Genomic DNA, 26,982 nt, shown 5'->3' with positions numbered 1-26,982 from the left:
GTGAGTGAGTTTGTGGAGTAGGGGTTGCACACTAGGAGAGGAGAGGGAAGAGAATGTCAGTAGGTTGTGGTCAGACAGGGTGAAGGGTGAGTTAGTGAGATTAGTAATGGAGCAGAGGTGGGTGAAGATGAGGTCCAACGTGTGGATATCTTTGTGAGTGGCCTCAGAGGACCATTGAGTGAGGCCAAAAGAGGCAGTGAGTAATAAAAGTTTAGAGGCAGCTTAGGTGGAAGTAATAATGGGGATATTGAAGTCACCCATGATGATAGTGGGGATGTCAGCAGAGAGGAAATGAAGTAGCCAGATGGTGAAGTGGTTGAGAAAGGTGGAGATTGGGGGCGGTAGATGACAGCCAGCTGGAGGTTGAAGGGGGAATAGATGCGGACAGAGTGCACCTCAAACGAGGGAAGAGTAGCGGAGGGTGGTAGTGGGATTGTAGTAAAGGAGCAGGTGTCGGACAGGAGCAAGTCAACTCCTCCTCCACGTTTGTTGCTGGAGTGAGGGGTGTGAGAGTGGTGGAATCCATAGGAAAGCGCAGCTGGAGAGGTTGAGTCAAAAGGGGTGAGCCAGGTTTCAGTGATGCCAAGGAAGGAGAGTTTGTTGGTGATGAAGAGGTCATGGATAAATGTTTGTTGCAGACAGAGAGTGCGTTCCATAGTGCTCCAGGTAGAGGGACCGGGGGAGTGGGGGCTGGATGAATTGGTATGAGGTTATCATGGTTGGGAAAACGTGTTGAAGATCGTGGCAGGGGGTGGCAGGGGGATAGAAATGAGTGTGGGGATATGTTGAGGAGGGTCAGGATTTGGGGATACATCACCAGCGATGAGGAGTAGCAGACAGAGCGTTAGAAGGTTGGAGCAGGATAGGACATGATGGGCCGTGTGTGTCTGGAGAAAAAGGATTGTATGTGGAGGAACAGTTCTGAGGAGAAGGTGAGATGGCTGGGGAGTATGGAGGGAGAAATGAGTAGTTCTTTACCGGGTTGAGGGATTGCAGGAGATTGTAAGAAGGAAAGTAGTATGGAGGTGAAAGAGAAAAGAAACCAAAACATTGTAATGGTTTGATATTCTGTTACCTTCCAGTCAATTCCAGTCCAATTCAGTCTAATTCAAAGTAATTAGAAATATGTAATTTGAAAGATGGAATTTGAAAGATACATGGATCAGACTAGAGTCTGGATCAGACTCCTGGATCTGAATATATCTGCTAATAAGAGGACTCAGCTATGAGTGGATGTGTGTGTGTGGCCAGAACACATGTTCAGAGTTAAACAAAAGGTCATAAAAGGTGGGGGAGGGGTTAGACTGACCGCTCAAAGGTATGCATGGACAACATCAGAGAAGTGAAATTCTTTATGGATCCAAAGTGAAGGCTGAGCAGTCCATACCAGAGAAAACTAACTGCAGTTCACATAGCCATTCAGGAGCCGGGGAAAGCAGTAACATTCAGTGCATACCAGAGAAAACAAAATGCAGTTCACATAGACATTCAGGAGCCGCAGAAAGCAGTAACATTCAGTGCATACCAGAGAAAACTAAATGCAGTTCACATAGACATTCAGCAGCCAGGGAAAGCAGTAACATTCAGTGCATACCTGTGGGAAGAGGAAAACAGCTTGATTAGATTGTACAGATGTGACGATGATGATGATGATAAAACTGTAGGAGTGATGAGTGGCCAAATGCATTCTAGAATTTAGTCTAATTCAAAGTAATTAGAAATATGTAATTTGAAAGATGAAATTTGAAAGATACATGGATCAGACTAGAGTCTGGATCACACTCCTGGATCTGAATATATCTGCTACTAAGAGGACTCAGCTGTGAGTGAGTTATTTCCCCCACTGTATGCTATTTTGCAAATGCCATCTTAGACATCCTTATGTCGCAGTATCCAAGAAGTATCATTTCTAATTTCGGAGATGGACATTGATTTTTAGGATAGGTGGCACTAGAGTTCTAGGCCTCTTCATCTCTGAAGAGACAATTTGCTTATGTCGCAGTAGAAATTCATTGTGACCAAAAGGAAAGATCCAATTCAAACATCACCCAATATAGAATCTTTTCCTTCGCAGCCAGTAATGATATGCAATTTTTTAGAAAATCATAACACATCCATATACATAAAAACGTATTCAGATTTTATTATAAGCTACATAGCAATAGTAGGTAGTTGGAACATGAATAGCGTAAGCTTATGGGCAAATGTGAACTTTCAAGACTGTATTCCACTTGTGTATTGTAAAGCAATTCTCTATTCGTCTACAGAGTCAAGATCATTCAAAGCTGTTGTATGAAGGCTGGTGAGCTCGGCTGATCCTCAGTATGTGCACACAAATGGAAATATACTAGTGTTGCATTTGTGAGAGACCCACCGACCAGCTGAAAGATAAATTAGAGAGTTTGGGTTAAGATTAGAAGACAAAAAGGAACAATAACAAAGGCAGGATTTTACAATACTTGAGGTTGCTTAAAAAGCATAATATGTAGTTTAGTCTAGTCTAGAACCACATTGTATCATACTGTAGAGCTTCATAGGAGCTGTGTACATAAAAGGGCAGCTCTCACTGATGACTAGAATAAATTTAAATATAGGTCCTTAAGCTAAATTACTGATCTAGTAGGCAAAATGTCAAACTGAACAAAATCTGCTTACAAAAAAATACATCACTTGAATCTAACAGGAAAGTGTATTTGAAAAGTTCAAGGTCAGAATTGTCATTTAGATAATAATGTTGAAGACAGTAGGATCATTTTCACAGATGGTAGAATTGCTGAAGATGTGGTATGGACTTCTCTCCATTAATCTGCATCAATTCAGTGGGAGGATTGTGTTTTCAAAATCTCACCCACAGTATTAGCAAAAATCCACATAGGAAAATGAGCACGTGGTGTGTTTTCAAATCTGCAGGATTTTGAAACCCATGATACATTGGCATGTAACAAATGCCAAACTTTCTCATTAACTTTAATGAATAACAAAGTACAGGGGGAATTTACCCTTCATATAAGGCTATTTTGGTTGCTTCACAAACAGATGGAGACAATAGTGTAAAAATGCTGTATATGTCTTGAAAATGTCTCTTTGGAAAATTTGGGTAAAATTCAACGTAAACGAAAAATAATAAATAAGTAAATAAACACTAATAAAAAGAATAATCTAGTTTCCTTTATTGTAAAAAAGTATATTGAACATTTTTTTAATCCATAACATGACATTAAGGTTCAATTTCTTTACAAAATCTTAAGCTTTACTCATATTAGTTTATGCTAAAAGTGATTACACCCCACATGAAAAAACTACTACATCTAGTATTTTTTATTACCTCTACGATTTTTATGGATAGCACCAAGTCTTTTAGGCATGGAATTAACAAGTTGATAACATATTGAACTAGAGGGCGGACACCTTGACGTTCAGGTCCAGCTGGTTCGGCGAACAGTTACAAAAAGTTTGACAGCGCGGCAAACACCGCTTCTGATTGGTGGTGATGATTCTACCACCTTTCAGACAGTCATGGTTCTCATGCTGTAAGAAGACAGCGTGAGCTCGCAGCTGTGAGCAGAGGTATAAAGTTTACCTCCAGTCACTGGTATCAGGTGATGGGACTACTTCTCCCATCAGCCGATGCCTGCTGCCACTAATAACAGTGAGAGCAGTGAGAACAGTGAGAGAGTGCTGTAAATAAATAATAAAAAAACAGCATGGGTTCCCCTGTATTTTTGATAACCAGCCAACCAGCTAAAACTCACAGCTGGGGCTGCAACCCTCAGCTGTCAGTTTCAGCAAGGCTGATTATTAAGAATAGAGAATTATTTAAATAAATAATTTTAAAAAATGGCTTGGGGTTCCTGCATTTTTGACAACCAACCTTACTTAAGCAGACAGCTGGGGGTTGGTATTCTCAGGCTGGTAAGGGGCACAGATATTGCCCCCCCCCAGCTTAAAAATTGCAGCCCGCAACCTCCCAGATAAAGCGCATCTATTAGATGCGCCAATTCTGTCTCTTTGCCTGACTCTTCCCACTTGCCCTGTAGCGGTGGCAAGTAGGGTAATATTTGTGGGGTTGATGTCACTTTTATATTGTCAGGTGATATCAAGCACACGGATTAGCAATGGAGAAGTGTAGAAGGGAAGTGCCCCAAAATGTATACCTTTATATAGAGATGTATTTAGTGCATGCTTTGTGTATATACACATTTATATATAATTCTCCCACATGTATGCCACATGGAGCGAAGCCCCTTCTGCAGCCTACTGTATTACAAAGAAGGTCTGCCATGAGCTTGTCAAACAGGTTTATTGAGGCGGTGTATCTTAGTGGACAATAGACTCATGACCTCATCCCCCACTCCAGGGGCTGGACACACCTCTTTGAGCTGGACACATAAAATAGACAAGACATGTTCTTGGGCCATGTTCTTGGGCCAGCTTGGGTATAAATATATATGTATGTAATTGACTGTAGACTTGTGTGTGTAATAAATATCCTTTTTTGATACACGGTTTTGTCTCAGTTAGTATATAATATAAGGAAAAGATAACGTTGAGGCATTATTAAGTGGATATTAATTAAGTCAAGTTTGGCGGTAATATTGGACCTCAATAGAGGTGCAAGGAGAGTTCCCCTTTGATAACTATAAGTTTAGGATTTTTAGAGGGGAAACTCGTTCTTTTACAAGACGCGTCTATAAGACGCCTATCCATTATTACTCCTATAGTTATATTGTAAATAAACACACAGCCAGAATAAAGTCATTTAATTGAAGAAATGGCACAGACTCCTTTAATGAGTCTAAATTTACTCATACTCACGTTAATGCTCATTCCATTAAATCCCTAGTCTCCTGTAATAAAACAAAAATAAACAACAACAATAGCTGTGGCACTCCAGGAGTCCGGTTGCCACAGTAGCATTGCCTCCCTCACAGGAGGTGATGTCATGCCTGGGAGCAAAGAGTGGTCCCCTTACCAGGTATCTTCAGCATACAACACCTTTCAAGACTCCAGACCAGAAGGGGGAGCTCTAACACCCGTTTTAGGGGAGCTTCCCTATAAATTCTGGCTTGGAGTTGGGGTTAGTTAGAGAGAGTCAGTGTTAGTCTGGTGAGCAGACAGTGAAGGAGGAAGAGGCAAGTGAGGAGATCCTGGAGGATTTGAGCTGCGACTGAGCTGACCCTAGGACTGAGAGCCAAAGAACAGACTCCGGAGTCCACGGTTGTGTGAGAATTGCAGGCCCAGCAACTAAAACCGGAGGGCAGGAGATTGCAGGTCTCCTGGCCCCAGCTGACACCCTGAGGCACAGCAGCATATGAGAGCCCAGAGTGACCACAAGGGAGTGACACCTGGAACAGGGACTTGTGGGGAGCTTAAGGCACCAAGGACTTAGGGAGCAGCACAGAGGGAAGGCCTCCAAATCCACCTGGCTAGGTGGACCCTGAAATGCTTCCAGGCTGCCCGGATCTCCATGACCACCTGTCACTAGTGCCCCAGACTGCATATGCCATTAAAGGTAAAAGAAACTACAATTTTTGTGTCTTCCAGTCCTTTCTCACACCCTTAGTCCTGCACCCTAACGTCCATGATCCCTGATAGACTGTACTTGTAGCCCTGGGGCCTTGCTCCACCAGTGAAAAGCAGAAACATCTCAGCTGTGACACCATCGGCCCCAGTGGTCCCCTTAAGCAGTGTCTGCTATCTAATGCCGAACACCACAGGTGGCATCATGTGAAATCCCCTACAAACATTCCCTCATCACTTCTATTGCGCACCCAGGGCAACGGACTGGGTCACTGCTGCCATGACCACCCCTTTAAGAATCGTCTGAACCGGTTCCGAGTACCCCACGGCCGTAGCGGGCATCGCATATCCCTCACCTGTCCATCGTTCTGTCCCATGCCATAATACATGTCTGAGGATAAACAGTTTTCAATCTGGATGGTGGCAAGATGCGACCGTCCAGGCTGAAAACCACTGATGAATGAGACGTCTCCACTAGTCACTGATGCTGAGCTTGCAGCAGCTCATTCTTCAGTGGTTCTCAGCCAGGACAGTTGCATCTTGGCACAATCCAGGTTGAAAACTGTTTGTCCCCCAGACATGGATTACAGCATGAGACAGAATGACGGACAGGTGAGGAATATTTTTTTTTATTTTAGTTGTATTACAGGAGACGAGGGATTCAATGGAATGGGCCCTAGGTCATGTAGGCGTTTTTACTCACTCAGCTGCTCTTGAGTCAGGCACAGGAGGTGGTTTCATGCAATAGTACAGGCAAGTTTATTCAACTTCATAAACTGCTCTGGATGGCAAAACAAAACAGAGCCTTGTCAGACACAAAGTGAAAAACAAACTGAAAACAAATCGTTCATATGGTATTGCGGGTCTGCCCATTCAGGTCAGTTCCTTTATCACCACAGTGAAGGTAAACACGAACTGTAGATAAATAGTCTAATATATATATCTAATAGATAAATATAGCTCTGGGGGTCTGCCGGCTCAGGTCCGTGTCTTTGGCAACACACACTGGAGGTCCCCACACCTCTAGCCACAGACACTGAATGAGAGACTCGGCTCTCCATTTTATCTGCCAAACCACGCTCCTGGGATTGGGATATGTGAGCTGTCATTCCCACCCATCTCTTATGACCGCTCATAAAACCCGGTCCTGGAATGGCCCAAACAACTCTCAGCACTTTAGGTGCTGGAACATACCTTCGAGCTCAAATCACCACAGCTGATTCCCCCTCAAGGACTTGTCCACCGGCCATCTTACAGTGAGTATAACTGTGTTTGTTATTTTTAAATAAAAAAGTAAAATAGCGTTTTGTTTTATTTCAATTAAAATACTTTATTCTGGCTGTGACTTTATTTACCATACAGCTATAGGATTAGTAATGGATAGGTGTCTTATAGACACCTCTCCATTACTAAGCCGTGGACTTGATGGCACTAGACAATACAAAGGTGACAGCAACCACATAAATAGGAACCCCACTTGCCACCGTTACAGGGCAACTGGGAAGTGTCGATAACACGGACTTCCTGGTGAAGTCCATGTTTGGTGTCGGTGCCTGAACAGTAGGTGTTCGGTATGGACGCTGAACTTTACTGTTCGGTTTTGTCTGTCTCTAATTGCAACATCTATCTTTTCCATTTTTCAAGAATGACCCTTTTTAGAGCCTGGATGCTGGAAGGAGTGTGATGCTCAACTTGTCCCTTCAGAATTCCCCATATGGACCATATCATCCTTTTTACATGGATTTTTCCAACTCCATGATTAACCCCTTCCCGACCTGTGACACAGCGTATGCGTCATGAAAGTCGGTGCCAATCCGACCTGTGACGCATATGCTGTGTCACAGAATGATCGCGTCCCTGCAGATCGGGTGAAAGGGTTAACTCCCATTTTACCCGATCTGCAGAGACAGGGGGAGTGGTGCTTCAGCCCAGGGGGGGTGGCTTCACCCCCTCGTGGCTACGATCGCTCTGATTGGCTGTTGAAAGTGAAACTGCCAATCAGAGCGATTTGCAATATTTCACCTAAAAAACTGGTGAAATATTACAATCCAGCCATGGCCGATGCTGCAATATCATCGGCCATGGCTGGAAATACTGAAGTGACCCCCCCCCACACCCACCGATCGCCCCCCCAGTCCTCCGTTATGGGGTCTGGTCCCCTCCGTCCGCCTGCCGGCTCCCCCGTCCTCCTGTCCGCTCCCTCCTTGTTTGGATTCACCCCCCCTGTGGTCCGATTACCCCCCCTGTGCTCCGATCCACCCCCCCCCACCCCTTCATACTTACCGATCCTCCCGGTGTCCGTACGTCTCCTCGCTGGGCGCCGCCATCTTCCAAAATGGCGGGCGCATGCTCAGTGCGCCCGCCGAATCTGCCAGCCGGCAGATTCCTTACAAGTACATTTTGATCGCTGTGGTAGGTTCTATCACAGCGATCAAAGTAAAAAAAATAATAAATAAACCCCCCCCCCTTTATCACCCCCATAGGTAGGGACAATAATAAAATAAAGAAAATATATATATATTTTTTTTTCGTTTTCCACTAGGGTTAGGGTTAGAACTAGGGGTAGGGTTACGGGCAGGGTTAGGGGTAGGGTTAGGGTTATGGCATGTGCACACAGTGCGGATTTGGCTGCGGATCCGCAGCGGATTGGCCACGGATCCGCAGCGGATTTGGCTGCGGATCCGCAGCAGATTGGCCGCTGCGAATTCGTAGCAGTTTTCCATCAGGTTTACAGTACCATGTACACCTATGGAAAACCAAGTCCACTGTGCCCATGGTGCGGAAAATTCCGTGCAGAAACGCTGCGTTGTATTTTCCGCAGCATGTCAATTCTTTGTGCGGATTCCGCAGCGTTTTACACCTGTTCCTCAATAGGAATCCGCAGGTGAAATCCGCACAAAAAAACACTGGAAATCTGCTGTAAATCTGCAGGTAAAACGCAGTGCCTTTTACCTGCAGATTTTTCAAAAATCGTGCGGAAAAATCTCACACGAATCCGCAACGTGGGCACATAGCCTTAGGGTTAGGGTTGGAAATAGGGCTAGGGTTGGAAATAGGGTTAAGATTAGGCTTGTGGTTAGGGTTACGGATAGGGTTAGGAGTGTGTTGGGGTTACAGTTGTGGTTAGGGTTGGGATTAGGGTTAGGGTTGGGATTAGGATTAGGGTTAGGGTTGGAATTAGGGTTACGGGTGTGTTGCGGTTAGGGTTGTGGTTAGGGGTGTGTTGGGGTTAGGGTTGTGATTAGGGTTATGGCTACAGTTGGGATTAGGATTAGGGGTGTGTTGAGGTTAATGTTGAAGTTAGAATTGAGGGGTTTCCACTGTTTAGGCACATCAGCGGTCTCCAAACGGAACATGGCGCCACCATTGATTCCAGCCAATCTTGCGTTCAAAAAGTCAAATGGTGCTCCCTCCCTTCCAAGCCCAAACGTGCGCCCAAACAGTGGTTTACCCCCACATTTGGGGTACCAGCGTACTCAGGACAAACTGGGCAACAACTGTTGGGGTCCAATTTCTCCTGTTACCCTTACAAAAATAAAAAATTACTTGCTAAAACATAATTTTTGAGGAAAGAACAATTATTTTTTATTTTCACGGCTCTGCGTTATAAACTTCTGTGAAGCACTTGGGGGTTGAAAGTGCTCACCACACATCTAGATAAGTTCCTTGGGGGGTCTAGTTTCCAAAATGGGGTCACTTGTGGGGTGTTTCTACTGTTTAGGCACATCAGGGGCTCTGCAAATGCAATGTGATGCCCGCAGACCATTCCATCAAAGTCTGCATTCCAAAACGTCACTACTTCCCGTCCGAGCCCCGGCATATGCCCAAACAGTGGTTTACCCCCACATATGGGGTATCAGCGTACTCAGGATAAACTGGACAACAAATTTTGGGATCCAATTTCTCCTGTTACCCTTGGGAAAATAAAAAATTGTGGGCTAAAAAATCATTTTTGAGAAAAGAAAAATTATTTTTTATTTTCATGGCTCTGCGTTATAAACTTCTGTGAAGCACTTGGGGGTTCAAAGTGCTCACCACACATCTAGATTAGTTCCTTGGGAGGTCTAGTTTCCAAAATGGGGTCACTTGTGCAGGAGCTCCAATGTTTAGGCACACAGAGGCTCTCCAAACGCGACATGGTGTCCGCTAATAATTGGAGCTAATTTTCCATTCAAAAAGCCAAATGGCGTGCCTTCCCTTCCGAGCCCTGCCGTGCGCCCAAACAGTGGTTTACCCCCACATATGGGGTATCATCGTACTCAGGACAAACTGGACAACAACATTTGGGGTCCAATTTCTCCTATTACCCTTGGGAAAATAAAAAATTCTGTGCTAAAAATCATTTTTGAGGAAAGAAAAATTATTTTTTATTTTCACGGCTCTGCGTTATAAACTTCTGTGAAGCACCTGGGGGTTATAAGTGCTGACTATGCATCTAGATAAGTTCCTTGGGGGTCTAGTTTCCAAAATGGGGTCACTTGTAGGGGAGCTCCAATGTTTAGGCACACAGGGGCTCTCCAAACGCGACATGGTGTCCGCTAACGATTGGAGCTAATTTTCCATTCAAAAAGTCAAATGGCACGCCTCCCCTTCCGAGCCTTGCCGTGCACCCAAACAGTGGTTTACCCCCACATATGAGGTATCGGCGTACTCAGGAGAAATTGACCAACAAATTTTAGGATCCATTTTATCCTGTTGCCCATGTGAAAATGAAAGAATTGAGGCTAAAAGAAATTTTGTGTGAAAAAAAAGTACTTTTTCATTTTTGCGGATCAATTTGTGAAGTACCTGGGGGTTTAAAGTGCTCACTATGCCTCTAGATAAGTTCCTTGGGGGGTCTAGTTTCCAAAATGGGGTCACTTGTGGAGGAGCTCCAATGTTTAGGCACACGGGGGCTCTCCAAACGCGACATGGTGTCCGCTAAAGATTGGAGCCAATTTTTCATTCAAAAAGTCAAATGGCGCTCCTTCCCTTCCGAGCCCTGCCGTGCGCCCAAACAGTGGTTTACCCCCACATATGAGGTATCAGCGTACTCAGGACAAATTGGACAATAACGTCCATGGTCCAGTTTCTCATTTTACCCTTGGGAAAATAAAAAAATTGTTGCTAAAAGATCATTTTTGTGACTAAAAAGTTAAATGTTCATTTTTTATTTCCATGTTGCTTCTGCTGCTGTGAAACACCTGAAGGGTTAATAAACTTCTTGAATGTGGTTTTGAGCACCTTGAGGGGTGCAGTTTTTAGAATGGTGTCACTTTTGGGTATTTTCAGCCATATAGAACCCTCAAACTGACTTCAAATGTGAGGTGGTCCCTAAAAAAAATGGTTTTGTAAATTTTGTTGTAAAAATGAGAAATCACTGGTCAAATTTTAACCCTTATAACTTCCTAGCAAAAAAAAAAATTTGTTTCCAAAATTGTGCTGATGTAAAGTAGACATGTGGGAAATGTTATTTATTAACTATTTTGTGTCACATAACTCTCTGGTTTAACAGAATAAAAATTCAAAATGTGAAAATTGCGAAATTTTCAAAATTTTCGCCAAATTTCTGTTTTTTTCACAAATAAACTCAGAAATTATCGACCTAAATTTACCACTAACATGAAGCCCAATATGTCACGAAAAAACAGTCTCAGAATCGCTAGGATCCGTTGAAGCGTTCCGGAGTTATTACCTCATAAAGGGACACTGGTCAGAATAGCAAAAAACGGCAAGGTCATTAAGGCCAAAATAGGCTGGGTCATGAAGGGGTTAATAAACGTGAATGCTTATTGGTTAAAACAGATCAGGTGATGTGTGTTTGTGTAATGAGGAGTGTGTCGCCTACGTATACAATACTCTTTATCAATTTTGAAAAAATTATTAGTCAGCTTGTTTTGCTCAGGCAAGATGGGCCAAAAAAGAGATTTAACTGACTCTGAAAAGTCAAAAATTCTTAAAGTCTTTTGAGGGATGCAGCACTCTTGAAATTGCAAAGATATTGGGGCATGATCACAGAACCATCAAAAACTTTTTTGGAAAAAGACGCAGATTAACTGCCAAAGGTGTGAGAAGAATCAAACGTGAAGGGACCAGGAACCCTTTATCCTGCAGTGCTGTCATATTCCAGATCGTAAACCTTCCTGGAGTGCCCAGAAGTACAAGATGATCAGTGACCAAAGACGTGGCAAACATAAAGATGGCTGAAACCCTACCACCAATGAACAAAACACACAGAATTTCAAACATCAAGACTTGTCCAAGAAATATCTGGAGACAGGTGTTTCAAAGGTTATTCTCCTGCTGAGAAAACTCTGTATTGAAACTAGACCATACAGCCTAATAAGTGACACATGCCTGGAATCAGCTTTTTGTGCCCTATGATATGCTGATCTCAGATTAAAAAGTAAAACCTGTTGACAGATTCCCTTTAAGATGGAGACAAAATCATTCACTCCCAAACATACTGCCATTTTTTAAAGACACTTTCTTCAAGCAGTGGTGCAAGGAAAAGTCTGCACCTTTCAAGAAAACCATGATTTTTATCCAGGATAATGCTCCATCACAGCATCGAAGTCTCCACTGCTTGCCAGTAAAGGCTTTGAAGTTGAAAAAAAAATAATGACATGGCCTCTTTCTCTCCTGACATAAACCCTACTGAGAACTTGTGGGCCCTTCTTAAATAGGAAATTTACAATGAAAGAAAACGGTATACCCCTCGGAACAGTGCTTGGGAAGGTGAGGTTGGTGCTTCCCAAAACAAAACTGATAGTCTCCTTGGATGGAATTATTATGACAGTTATTGAAAAGAAATGTGGCTATATTAGTCACTGAGATTTTTGGAAATCTTATGTCACATATATATGTGTATATGTCAGTATAAAATGTCATGAAAGTCCTGAACACTTTTCCTGCAGTCTCTCCTGTTTTGAGATTTGCTTTTACTTTTGGATCAAAGCAAAGGCAGAAGCTTTAACTAGGACTAGTTAGCGCCATTTGTATCACTCTGCATTGGATACTGTTGACACATCTTGATATACTGTACATATGTGACATGAGATGTCAAAGATTTATGAAAAACAAAATGTACTTGTTCGATGGATGCTTTAACAGGCGCCATCCGTTACCTGAAGGTTCCTATATTGAAAAAACGTAGAAGTTAGATGATTTTTTATTGGAAATTGTATTGAATTAGTATCATGACAAGTGTATGGTACCTTAATAATATTTTAGAAAGGTTTAAGGTGAACACTTCTGTATGTAGCATTTACAATAAATAATGTGTTACTGTACTTACAGTTCGTATTCATGGCAACACACCATTCTCCAATTAATTTACGCTGCCCTTTACCCCAGTTGACATAATCCAGGTCGCTACCATCAATGTTCCTGTATTGCGAAATCTAAAAAAAATTAAGTAATAATTTATTAGCACTATATTCTGTATTTGTTATAATCAGGGGCTAACTGAGGATCACTGGGCTCCTGGGAAGTAAGAATTATTGGCTATTTCCCCCCAGGATACAGGTATCTCTTTTTATGATCAAGTATAAAACATCACTGACCTGTCCTGGACAACATAGGGCTAGTGCAGGTTGCAGAGATTTTGGGCTCAAAGTAAATTCACTTTATATCTTTCAAATGGCTTGGAGCTGTGTTCTGTTCTTGTGCTTCAAAGCTCTGAATAATCTTTCAGTATGGTAGCTAATAAACTACTGGTTGAATGTAGCTATCACTGGGGAGCTTACTGCTTTTGGATTAAACCCCTTTCTAAAAATGGATGTATATGACCTGATGCAGAATATGTATCCACATCATCATATCATGATGTACAGTATATGTCCTTGGGGTGTCATATGCACTTAGCTGTAATATAGCGGAGCTACCTCTGATTATAGCGACAAATGGTATTTGAAAGGTTTGACAGAAGGAGAATAGCCATCTCTGTGAGCTCATTGGCCTCACAATATGATTGCAGAGTGCCAATTGGGTTGTTATAGCACAAAAAAACACTGAGTTTGGTATTGTTATTAATCTAGTCCTGCTCATTGTTCTTGGTACCCATGAAGTGTAAGTACATAATGTGGCATATCTCCTGAAAATAGCGAATCAAATGAAACAGTTTTTTTTTTTATACAGCACTCAGGTTAACTACAAAAGAGCAAATGATAAACAATAGTTTAAAACAAAAACAATAGGAGGGAAAAATAGAAAAACCTAAAGCTTGCTGTGACACTGGTATTGGCACCCTTTACATTAAATTAGTATGAAAACACATTTTTTGACTAGCCTGTGGTAAATCACAAGTGAGAATCACCTGTGATTAATTGTCGGTGCCCATGTGGCATGTATTAGCCAATGAATGATGACTTCTGTGTTTTAAAAAGCCACATGGTAGGCCTTGTTACTTTGTCACAATGGTCAAGACAAAGGAGCTGTCTGAGGACATCAGAAATGCTAAAGCAACGCACAAGACTTCAGAAGGGTATAAGGACATCTCCAAAGACCTTGGCATCCCAGTTTCAACAGTGTGCAATGCTATTAAGAAGTTTACCAAACATGGAACCATGAAGAACCTCCCTGGATGTGGGGGAAAGAGGAAAATTGACAAGAGATGTCTTCGAAGGTTGGTGCAAATGGTGGAAAAAAACACAGGGCCAACCCTTGAGCAGTCTGGGGTCATGGTTTCAACAAGTACCATATGCCACACACTAAACCAAGCAAAGCTTTATGGGCAAAAGCCAAGGAAGAAACCATTGCTGAAGACATAAAAAAAGACTGATCTTTGCCAAAGAGTACCTTTGACAAACCACAATCCTTCTAGGAAAATGCTCTGTGGTAAGATGAAACAAAAATAGAGGTTTTTGGCAATGCAAAGCAACAGTTCATTTACAGACGGCGTAAAGAAGCTTATAAGGAAAAGAACACCATACCAACAGTTAAGCATTTTGTAGGATCCATAATACTGTAGGGTTTATTTGCTGCGTCTGGTGCTGGAAGACTTGACCGTATCACACGAATCATGAAATCAGAGTATTATGAAGAGATTTTAGAGCGCAATATCCTACCCATTGTAAGGAAACTTGGTGTGAGTCAAAGACAATAACAAAAAGCACACATCCAAAGGTAGAAGGGGATTGTTGAAAAGAAAAATGGACTGTTTTAAAGTGGCCAGCAATGAGTCCTGACTCGTGAAGAGCGAATATACTCGTTACTCGAGATTTCCCAAGCACGCTCGGGTGACCTCCGAGTATTTTTTAGTGCTCGTAGTTTTAGTTTTTATTGCCGCAGCTGAATGATTTACATCTGTTAGCCAGCATAAGTACATGTGGGGATTCCCTAGCAACCAGTCAACCCGCACATGTACTTATGCTGGCTAACAGATGTAAATCTTTCGGCTGCGGCAAGAAAAACTAAAACTCCAAGCACTAAAAAAATACTCAGAGGACCCCCGAGCATGCTCGAGAAATCTCGAGTAACGAGTATATTCGCTCATCACTAGTCCTGACCTCAATCCCTTTGAAAATCTTGGGGTGAGCTGAAGTCTGCCATTGGGAAAAAGAACCCTGCAAACATTCAAAAGATTGAACAAACTGCCAAGGAAGAGTGGGAGAAAATACCAGATGAGAAGTGCAAGAAGCTCATAGATGGCTACAAGAAACCTTTGGCGGCTGTCATCAATTCCAAAGGGTGTTGTTAGAGAAGGGATTTCCAACCTACTCAGGTGTTCTGTCTTTTAGGTACCTAAGCAATGAAGCAATAATCAGAGAGACACACGCTCGTTGTCTGTCCAAGTAGTCTCTGGTCTTTATTTTCAGGGCTGGGCTTTTAAAGGCCCAAGATCAAAAGGAAATGTAGAGTTACATAATAAATTGGCAAAGAGATATATTATACAATGAGATGTCATACACATCCTGGTATCCAAGATAGACAAAAACAGACATAGAATCGGCGATTCTGAGAAATTCTGACCACTACTATGTGGAATGTCCGGGAAATTGTCCACAAGGAGAGACAGATGATAACATCTTGCACAATACTTGTTTTTCTGTAATTTTTCTGATATTTAAAAAGGATGAAGATTAACCATTTCTTTAACAGTGTGCAACCAAGTATTAATCAGGGGGGCATTATTGCTGCATATTCTGTTTATTTAATTTATTCTTTGAAATTGCAACATGTAAGTTGAAAAGCAATGTTTTATTGTTGTATTACTTTGGACCACTAATTAAAAAAATCCTGAGGATATAACTTTGGTACATTTACAGTTATTTCTGAAGATATTCTACAGTCTATGAAAAAAATGAAGGGGTGCCAATAACGATGAGCAGGACTGTATATATGTATCTGCAGAATAAAGTTAGCACATCAATTATAGCAAATAGTCAACAGTGTTTAAATTGAATCTGTATTATATAGATCATAGGGAGCCTAATCATATGATATGCAATTCCATGTCTAATTCCAGAGAAATCAGCATTTTCATTGTATGTAAATTACCTCTTCCAGGCTGTGGGCCGGACGCTGATCTGCATGTTAATTAACGGTTACCAGCGTGATGAGTAATGATTACCAGTGTTACCAGTGTGGTGTGTAATGATTACCAGTGTTACCAGTGTGGTGTGTAATGGCCACTCTCTGCTCTCCTGATCTCACTGCAGCTGTGACACATCTGCAGGTTCCTCTCAACTTGTTTCCATCTCACAAGAAGGGTTGCAATTTTGTTGCAATACACCAGAGCTGTGAGAACTGCAGCAAATGTTTTTGCAAAAAGACAAAGTTCAGTTGTACTGTTTTGTGTTAGTTACATGTTTCACACTGGTATCTACCCTTTTCATGCAAAATAAGCTCTGGAGATGCAGCTCATTTACATATAAGAACAACATGGCTATATCTTTGGAATTAGACATTTAATCACGGATATCAAGGTATCATTCCAATATAGACAGATTAGCTAGGTTGATGCCCATTATTGGTTCTTTCTATGGAGCCTCATCAAAATTATAACTTTTAGAATCCTTATATAATTCAAGATAAACATATAAAACATCCCCAAAGCGCGTTTTGTGTAGCTTCCTTAGAGTACGCAATATACAGATGTGTCTCTTGTGATATGCATTTTCATTTCTATTGTAACCCAGATTTTGCTGTAGTAGCTTACTGGCTTTTTACTAGGATCTTTCCATTGAAAAAAAAATCATATGTATTTTTTAAGAATTGTCACAATAAAATTGATTTTTTTTTATAGCTTTATGGACTCTTGGATCTCTGTTTTTTAAAATTATATAATTTAGTAGGTGTAGTAGGAGATGCCTTAAGTATAGAAAAAGTTGCTGTACTTACTAAGTCTTTCTTCCAGACACCAAGCCAAACATTCTTGGTATTTTTAACACTTTCTTTAAGTAATCTTTGCAGATCATTATTTTTGTCCAAGCTATGAACAGAACTCAAATCTCCACTATGACTACGACAAAAGTCCTAGGAAAGAAAATATAATATAAAAAAAAGTATCTTGCATTATAATATTAATATAGTTAAATATTGGCAAAATAGTATGTGTGCATGTGTGTATGGTATGGATATAGGGATTTATTACTACTACTTTTAGTGAATCTTGAAGGGAAAGTTTCATTATAAAATTAACTATTGCTTTAATCTAGATTTTGTATTAACCCTAGTTTTCCTGAACCCCTTTACCCCCGAGCATGTTTTCACCTTCTTGACTGGGCCAAATTTTAGAATCCAGACCAGTGTCACTTTATGCGGTAATAACTCTGGAATGCTTCAACGGATCCCACTAATTCTGAGATTGTTTTTTGCATGACACATTGTACTTTATTTTAGTGGTAAATTTATCAGAATTTTGATGAAAATTTTGAATATTTTGCAGTTTTTAACTTTTAATTTGTATGCCCTTAAGCTAGTTAGTTGTATTTCACAAAATAGTTACCGTAATAAATAACATTTGCCACATGTCTACTTAATATTAGCATAATTTTTTAAACATTTTTTTTTTAATTTAGAAGGGTTAAAAGTTGATCAGCAATTTCTAATTTTTCCAACAAAATTTATATTAAAGAAAATAACCAAAAGTGACAACATTTTAAAAACTGAACCCCACAAGGTGCTCAAAACCACATTCAAGAAGTATATTAACCCTTCACGTGCTTCACAGGAGTTAAAACAATGAAGAAAAAAAGAAAAAAATTAAAATTTAACTTTTTATGAAAAAGTTGCTTTAGTCCCAATCTAGTACTTTTGATACCCCTTGACTCCCCACCTATGATCCATAAATACCATTTTTATTCCTCCCGCGGTGTATGTAAATATCCTTGTCTGGTCCGATGGGCGGGGCTTATTGTCCGTCTCCACCTCTTCCTCGGCTTGCTGTGCGTATTCCTTTCTGTGAAAATCACAGATCACGTACAGTTACAGCACGTGCGCATTCAAATGGCCTCTCGCGCGTGCACAATATGGTTTGCCCAACTGTGGGCAAAACATAAAATCATTATTATGCAAGAATACTTCCGGGCCACAGAACGCAATTGCATATGACAGTGCATACGCAACACTGTTTTTCAGCTTTGCCCACAGTTGGGCAAAGCATACCGCGCACTTTTGAGAGGCCATTTGAATGCGCAAATGCCAAAACTATACGCGAACGCAGAAATTCCCAAAAAGAATGCGTAGAGCAAGCCAGGAGGGGGGAGAGACGGACAATAAGCCCCGCCCATTGGACCAGTCTGAAGATATTTATATACACCATGGGAGGAATAAAAACGGTATTTATGAATCATAGGTGGGGAGACAAGGCATATCAAAAGTACTTGCATAATGCATAGGTGACACTGAATTGAATGATAGTTTTACATGATATCCCAAAAAAGTGGTGACAGATTCCTTTTAAGCTGAGCTCCTGGCGATGATCATGCCGGCACAGCTCCTGTCATTTGTTGGAACCCCTTACTGATCATGAAGTAAACTTACATTGAATGTTGTGAAGGGGTTTAACAAGTTCAAATGTGGGCCATTTTCCCCATTCATGACCAGGCACATTTTCATTATTTTTTTTGTGCATTTTGTGTATTTTGAAGCTTCTGGTTTCCTCTGTCCAGTTATACATTATATATATAATTTTTGACTCTTTTGTGTGATTTGTGGGGCGTAATTTTTATGATATTTTTATATTTATATATGTTATTTGGGCATATTGGGAAAAAGGTAACGGAAAAAGAAACACATGTCTATTGTTCTCATTTTATAATTTTAATGCATTGAAATACATTTGAAATTCTGTTGCCCTTTACATCGCAATTATTTTTGTGCATGTAATATTTAGATTTTTTTAATTGAGAGTGGGGCTGGAAACTACTGTTTGGCCTAGCAGTGACTAGTGCAAGCTGATTTTACCCCCAGATTGTACACAATTAGATATATAAACATACATTGGCTGCGTAGAAGCCAGTAGACTCTTCAAAAATATGGTACTTGCTTGTTCCTTTATCAGGACAGGCAGCATGTTCTCCTTTTTCAGTAAAATCTGGATCACTATGGTCACTATATTGACTAAAAGACAGGTCTTCTTCATCCATCTCATCCTCGTTGTAGTATTCATCAAATGACTTATAAAAGTTATCTTCATTTGCAGCCACTTTAATTAACTGATCATCGTTTTCCTGCTCATAATCTCCTAAGGTCAAAAGAAAAATAAAATCATATATAAAAAACTTCCTTCTACTGTGGGCTTTATCAGTAAGGCTCTGGTCACAATTCTGCTAGATTTTTTTTTACCAGGATGGCATTGGGCTTGATTATTTATTTATTATGCATTGCTTATATAGTATAATCATATTCCGCAGCACTTTACAGACATTATCATTGATGTATCCAATGGGGCTCACAATCTAAATTTACTTACATCATATCTTTGGAGTGAGGGAGGAAACCGCAGAACCTGGAGGCAACTCACCTAAACAAAGGGAGAACACAGAAACTTCTTGCAGATGTTGACCTTGGTGGAGATTTAAACCCAGGAACCCAACTCTGCAAAGCAACAATGCTAACTAGTGATGATCGAGCACTAAAATGCTTGAGTGCTTGGTACTCGAATTGAGCAGATCAGACGCTTGGATGGGCTCAACTAGCGTACCGAGTATAATGGAAGACATTGGGAAACTTGACCATTTTTCTGGAATACACCAACCGGAGAGCTGGTGAGGCTGGATAATCACTGAAATGGAAGGAACAGGGATCAAATGGAATGGGGACAGAATGGGGAAGAAGCCTGGATGTCTCTCTGGCTCACTGGTTGCTGCTGGGAACATTGTTGTCAGAGTATTACTCCCCTTTTAGAGGCTGACAATAAAACATACAAAACCGAAGATAAAATGGATTTTATAGGAGAAAATTTTAGGAAACATTCTTTCCTGTATAATGACTTGTACATAAGACAAAATTAAAAATAGAACCCTCACCTCCTCCACATCTTAATAGCCAGGTCATCTCTCACCGTATTTCCACATCACCACCACTCACCGGTAAATCTAATTTTAACATTTTACTACCTTATCTGGACATGTGGTGTGTGTGATATGGTCAGATACATCTTGTTTAATTTATGAAGGAGGGACTCTGAAACTCACAAAGCCTAAGTGGACAATGCAAGCACTGTCAAAAATTAGAAGAAAGTGAGACTCAGATACACCCTGTATTAGAGATAAAGGAGGGCCTTATAAACATTCTGTTAAAATTGTTAGGTAGTGGGACTCCTAGTCTCATAAAGCCTATGCATTAAGTGCAAGTGCTGTCAAAAATTAGGAGGGACTGCAATACACCCTGAAGATATGCAGAGGAGGGCCTCAGAAAACATTTTTTTCTCATATTGAGGAGTGGTAAAGCCTATGTGATAAGTGCAAGGGCTGAAAAACATTTACCCCAGATGGTATACTTATATCGGTAAGAGAATTGTAAAGGTAGGCTTTATAAACATCCTATAAAAATTATGAAGGAGGGCATCATACACACCCTGGAAAAATTAAGAACGAGGGTCGCATGAATATCAAGCAATTGCGAGCATGCTTGCTCATTACTTGTGTTAACCAGTGAAATTGCAAGAATAGCTTAAAAAAAGAAAACAAACAAAACAAAAACTATGGACAGATCTGTTTTCAGGAGACAAATAATTTTAGAGGGTGGCAGACATTTCTGCTATCACTGAAGCAAAAGGAATACAGCCTATAATAGCAAAATAATATAAGGACTTAGATTTTATGGCAGCAGCACTCTGGAATGCAGACTTTGATGGAATGATCTTCATGAGTCATGTCATATTTGGAGAACCCTTGATGTGCCCAAGCAGTGTAAAACCCCTTCAAATTTGTCCCACAATTTCTGCTGAATGTGTAAATACCCCATATGTGGCAGACTCCGAAGGGATAGAGTGCTATTTGCCTCCTGGAGCACATATTTTCCTAGAATAGCTTGCGAACTCCATATCACTTGTCACTTATCACTTGTCACTTGAGCCCCTAAGTGACAGAAGAGCATTATACCCCTTTCAAGTGACCCCATTTTTGAAAATATACCCCTTTGGGAGTTTATATACAGGATTAGTAACGATTTTGACTCCATGAGTGTTTTCCAGAAACAAGACGCAGTGGATGTTGCTGAGTGAAAATTGCAAACTTCCGTTGTAGTGACCAGTACGTTGTAGTGACCAGTACATTGTAGTGCCCAGCTTGTGCTTCTGGAGACACGCACAAGTAAATTAGGCTCTCATTGCTACAGAAATGCAAACATGTTTACGCGAAATGTGGCTTATGCACACTGTGGGGCTCATAAGGGAGATGTGAAGTTCATAGGGCCGCTCACAGTGAACTGAGCATAGGAACTGCAGCTTCAGTGACTGCTGGTAACCTCTATGACGTTACCGCTTGTCACTGAAGATAGCTCAACTCAGTATCTCCTGGATGTCAGTGTGAACGGTCGCATCATGCCACCGTTCATCAGGACATCCAGATGTAGCAGGGATAGATTACTGCTTGGGACAAATGATTATCTTCTTGTCAGACAAGTGAGGAATATGGTTATTATTAATTTCCTTTTTTCAGTAATAAATGGGAAAAATAGGGTCGGGGAGTATTTATTTCAAATAAAGAATTTTATTTTTGCTGTGTGTTTATTTCAAAACTTACTATGGGGTTATTATTGGGAGTGTCTTATAGACGCTTCTCCATTACTAACCCCTGGGCTTGATGTCAGCTTACAATACAAAGCTGACATCAATCACAACCATATTACCCAAATTGCAACCACCACAGGGCAAGTGGGAACAGCGAGGCTTATGGATGCGCCATTTCTGGGGCGGATGAGGGCTGCTATTGCAGTTTGGTGGGGATTGGCAATATCCCTGGCCCTTTCCCAGGCTATTAATATCAACCCACATCTGTCCGTTTATCCTTTGATGGTTTGATTTTATAGGGGGACCCTATGACATTTGTTTTCTTGGGTCTCACATAAACAAAGAAGTAAAGGCTAAGCAAACAGCTGTGAGTTGTTATTAGTAGCCTGGGAACCTTTTGGGATATTGTCCCTTTTCCTAGATTATTAACATCAGCCCTCAGCCATGGGCTTTCATTCTGCTGGTAATGAAAATTACATGGATGCCCACGCCATTTTTTTAAACATAATTCTTAATTTTACACAAGATGTACACAGTGGATGCTGAATACAACTCCCATCATTGTTACCTGGTCGTGCTGATCTCAGGGAGACCAGGCGACAATAATGAGAGCTGCCTTCAGCACCTGGTGCCTGGGATCAGTGCGAACATACTGCTTTTTCACAGGCGCTGATACATGTCACACGTATGACACACAGATGTTATGCGTACGTCCTCCGTGTGCAAAAAATAAGGACATGTCTGGCGGTTTTTCCTGAAATTGAAATGTCTACAACCTGCAAATTTTTATGAATTCCCTAAGGTCCATAAGACGTGTACTTCTCTCAGAGAGCATCCTATTGTCTCGGGCATAGGAAGTCTAACACAGGGCATTAGCACATATGTTGGCATGATATTAAGACCATTTGTGTCAGCTTTCCCTTCCTATGTCCAAGACACAATGGATATCCTCCGGAGATTGGAGGATCTACAGGTTGAGTAGGGAGTTTTCATCGCTAATCTCAATGTAGTGGCACTCTACAGCTCAAGTCAATGCCAAATCAGGTGGGCTGTGGGGCAGTGAGATATTTCCTGCAGATGAGAGGAATGCACCTCAGGAGACATAATGCATTTGTTATGGATCTTTTGGAGTTCATTATTGAACATAATTATTTTTTGCTTGACGGACGTTACTTTCACCAGCTCAGGGGTACCGCGATGGGCAGCATCTGTGCTCCCACATATGCAAATCTATTCCTGGGCTGGTGGGAGGAAGTGTTGGTCTTTAATGGATGTCTAAGGTAGCCTCTTGGGTACGATATCATCTTATGGACCGGGATGGTGGAACAATTTGATTGTTTTGTCTCAGCTTTGAATACTAACAACATTGGGCTGAGGCTAGCTTCCACCATACATGAATGTCAAATTTCATTTCTGGACATTTCAATTCGCATTGACACCATGGGTTTTCTTGTTACAATCTGTTCATCAAACCGACCACCATGAACAGCCTTCTTCAGCGGCAAAGCCATCACCATCTACCACTTAAAAGAGGAATCCCCAAAAGCCAGTTTTTGAGACTGAGATGCAACTGCTCTTCCCTCAGTGACATCGAGAGGAGAGCAGGGGAGTTGGGTGATAGATTCATCTAAAGAGGATACCCTATGAATGTATTAACAGCGTATCATCATGCTAGGTGTTGTGAATTTGCTTTTTGCTCCCTCTAGTGGTTACTAGTTTTTTGACTCTGGTTTTTCTGTCATTCCTTTTATCCGCACCTGGGTCGTTAGTTAGGGGTGTTGCTATATAAGCTCCCTGGACCTTCAGTTCAATGCCTGGCACCGTAGTTATCAGAGCTAGTCTGCTGTGCTCTTGTCTACTGATCCTGGTTCCAGTTATATCAGCTAAGTCTGCCTTTTGCTTTTTGCTATTTGTTTTGGTTTTGTATTTTTGTCCAGCTTGTTCCAAATCTATATCCTGACCTTTGCTGGAAGCTCTAGGGAGCTGGTGTTCTCCCCCCGGACCGTTAGACGGTTCGGGGGTTCTTGAATTTCCAGTGTGGATTTTGATAGGGTTTTTGTTGACCATATAAGTTACCTTTCTTTATTCTGCTATCAGTAAGCGGGCCTCTCTGTGCTAAACCTGATTCATTTCTGTGTTTGTCATTTCCTCTTACCTCACCGTCATTATTTGTGGGGGGCTTCTATCCAGCTTTGGGGTCCCCTTCTCTGGAGGCAAGAAAGGTCTTTGTTTTCCTCTACTAGGGGTAGCTAGATTCTCCGGCTGGCGCGTGTCATCTAGAATCAACGTAGGAATGATCCCCGGCTACTTCTAGTGTTGGCGTTAGGAGTAGATATATGGTCAACCCAGTTACCACTGCCCTATGAGCTGGATTTTTGTATTCTGCAGACTTCCACGTTCCTCTGAGACCCTCGCCATTGGGGTCATAATAGTTTGCCAGGCCAGTATTAAATGTTTAATGCATTGCAGAAGAGGGATTATAAGAAAGAAGATTCTGAGTTTTTTTTTTTTTTTTTTTTCTTCTTCCCCTTTACCTCAGAGTGGCTATGCTTGCTGCAGACATGAATGTCCAGACCTTGATTACAAGTGTGGACCAGCTGGCTACTCGTGTGCAGGGCATACAAGACTATGTTATCAGAAATCCTAGGTCAGAACCTAAAATACCGATTCCTGAACTATTTTCCGGAGACAGGTTTAAGTTTAGGAATTTCGTGAATAATTGTAAATTGTTTTTGTCCCTGAGACCCTGTTCATCTGGAGATTCTGCTCAGCAAGTAAAAATTGTTATTTCGTTCTTACGGGGCGACCCTCAGGATTGGGCTTTTTCGCTGGCGCCAGGAGATCCGGCATTGGCTGATCTTGATGCGTTTTTTCTGGCGCTCGGTTTACTTTATGAGGAACCCAATCTTGAGATTCAGGCAGAAAAGGCCTTGCTGGCTATGTCTCAGGGGCAGGACGAGGCTGAAGTGTATTGCCAAAAATTTCGGAAATGGTCCGTGCTGACACATTGGAACGAGTGTGCACTGGCCGCTAATTTTAGAAATGGCCTTTCTGAAGCCATTAAGAATGTTATGGTGGGTTTTCCCATTCCCACAGGTCTGAATGATACTATGGCACTGGCTATTCAAATTGACCGGCGGTTGCGGGAGCGCAAAACCGCAAATTCCCTCATGGTGTTGTCTGAACAGACACCTAATTCGGTGCAATGTGATAGAAAAACCGCAAATTCCCTCATGGTGTTGTCTGAACAGACACCTGATTTAATGCAATGTGATAGAATCCTGACTAGAAATGAGCGGAAAATTCATAGACGCCGGAATGGCTTGTGCTACTACTGTGGTGATTCTACACATGTTATCTCAGCATGCTCTAAACGTATAGCTAAGGTTGTTAGTCCTGTCACCGTTGGTAATTTGCAACCTAAATTTATTCTGTCTGTAACTTTGATTTGCTCACTGTCATCTTATCCTGTCATGGCGTTTGTAGATTCAGGTGCTGCCCTGAGTCTCATGGATCTCTCATTTGCTAAGCGCTGTGGTTTTACTCTTGAACCATTAGAAAATCCTATTCCTCTTAGGGGTATTGATGCTACACCATTGGCAGCAAATAAACCGCAGTATTGGACACAGGTTACCATGTGCATGACTCCTGAACACCGCGAGGTGATACGTTTCCTGGTTTTACATAAAATGCATGATTTGGTTGTTTTAGGGCTGCCATGGTTACAGACCCATAATCCAGTCCTGGACTGGAAGGCTATGTCAGTCTCAAGTTGGGGCTGTCGTGGTATTCATGGGGATTCCCTGCCTGTGTCTATTGCTTCTTCTACGCCTTCGGAAGTTCCGGAGTATTTGTCTGATTATCAGGATGTCTTCAGTGAGTCTGAGTCCAGTGCACTGCCTCCTCATAGGGACTGTGACTGTGCTATAGATTTGATCCCAGGCAGTAAGTTTCCTAAGGGAAGACTGTTTAATCTGTCGGTACCTGAACATACCGCTATGCGTTCATATATCAAGGAGTCTCTGGAGAAAGGACATATTCGTCCATCTTCTTCCCCTCTTGGTGCGGGATTCTTTTTTGTGGCAAAAAAGGACGGATCTTTGAGACCTTGTATTGATTATCGGCTTTTAAATAAGATCACTGTCAAATTTCAGTATCCTTTACCGCTGTTGTCTGACTTGTTTGCCCGGATTAAGGGTGCCAAGTGGTTCACCAAGATAGACCTTCGTGGTGCGTACAACCTTGTGCGCATTAAGCAAGGTGATGAATGGAAAACCGCATTCAATACGCCCGAAGGTCATTTTGAGTACTTGGTGATGCCTTTTGGGCTCTCCAATGCGCCTTCAGTTTTTCAGTCCTTTATGCATGACATTTTCCGGAAGTATCTGGATAAATTTTTGATTGTTTATCTGGATGATATTTTGGTTTTTTCTGATAATTGGGATTCGCATGTGGAGCAGGTCAGGTTGGTCTTTAAAATTTTGCGTGAAAATTCTTTGTTTGTCAAGGGCTCAAAGTGTCTCTTTGGTGTACAGAAGGTTCCCTTTTTGGGGTTCATTTTTTCTCCTTCTGCTGTGGAGATGGACCCAGTCAAGGTCCGAGCTATTCTTGATTGGACTCAGCCCTCGTCAGTTAAGAGTCTTCAGAAGTTCTTGGGCTTCGCTAACTTCTACCGTCGTTTTATTGCTAATTTTTCTAGCATTGTGAAACCTTTGACGGATATGACCAAGAAGGGCTCCGATGTAGCTAACTGGGCTCCTGCTGCCGTGGAGGCTTTCCAGGAGTTGAAACGCCGGTTTACTTCGGCGCCTGTTTTGTGCCAGCCTGACGTCTCACTTCCCTTTCAGGTTGAGGTGGATGCTTCGGAGATTGGGGCAGGGGCCATTTTGTCGCAGAGAGGCCCTGGTTGCTCTGTTATGAAACCTTGTGCCTTTTTCTCTAGGAAGTTTTCGCCTGCCGAGCGAAATTATGATGTGGGCAATCGGGAGTTGTTGGCCATGAAATGGGCATTTGAGGAGTGGCGTCATTGGCTCGAGGGTGCTAAGCATCGTGTGGTGGTCTTGACTGATCACAAAAATCTGATGTATCTCGAGTCTGCTAAACGCCTTAATCCGAGACAGGCCCGCTGGTCATTGTTTTTCTCCCGCTTTGATTTTGTTGTCTCGTATTTACCAGGTTCAAAGAATGTGAAGGCCGATGCTCTTTCTAGGAGCTTTGTGCCTGATGCTCCTGGAGTCGCTGATCCTGTTGGTATTCTTAAAGATGGAGTTATCTTGTCAGCTATTTCTCCGGATCTGCGACGT

At 41.7% G+C, this 26,982-nt stretch overlaps 1 protein-coding gene across 1 annotated transcript in view; it reads right to left on the bottom strand.

The window, feature by feature from the left end:
• Nucleotides 1–2,219: 2,219 nt before the first annotated feature.
• The window catches only part of LOC143768957 (lymphocyte antigen 75-like), a 144,871-nt gene continuing 120,108 nt past the window's right edge, over nt 2,220–26,982 (bottom strand). The window contains exons 8-11 of the mRNA XM_077257561.1: nt 18,945–19,189; nt 16,843–16,977; nt 12,797–12,902; nt 2,220–2,381 (exon numbers count right to left, since the gene is read on the bottom strand). Of these exons, the coding sequence (XP_077113676.1) occupies nt 2,320–2,381; nt 12,797–12,902; nt 16,843–16,977; nt 18,945–19,189 (548 nt within the window). The 3' untranslated portion in view covers nt 2,220–2,319. The remainder of the gene's footprint in view (nt 2,382–12,796; nt 12,903–16,842; nt 16,978–18,944; nt 19,190–26,982) is intronic.

This window comes from Ranitomeya variabilis, chromosome 4, assembly GCF_051348905.1.
Source record: "Ranitomeya variabilis isolate aRanVar5 chromosome 4, aRanVar5.hap1, whole genome shotgun sequence".
NCBI lineage: Eukaryota > Metazoa > Chordata > Amphibia > Anura > Dendrobatidae > Ranitomeya > Ranitomeya variabilis.
This window is presented reverse-complemented; position numbering and strand designations above follow the sequence as displayed.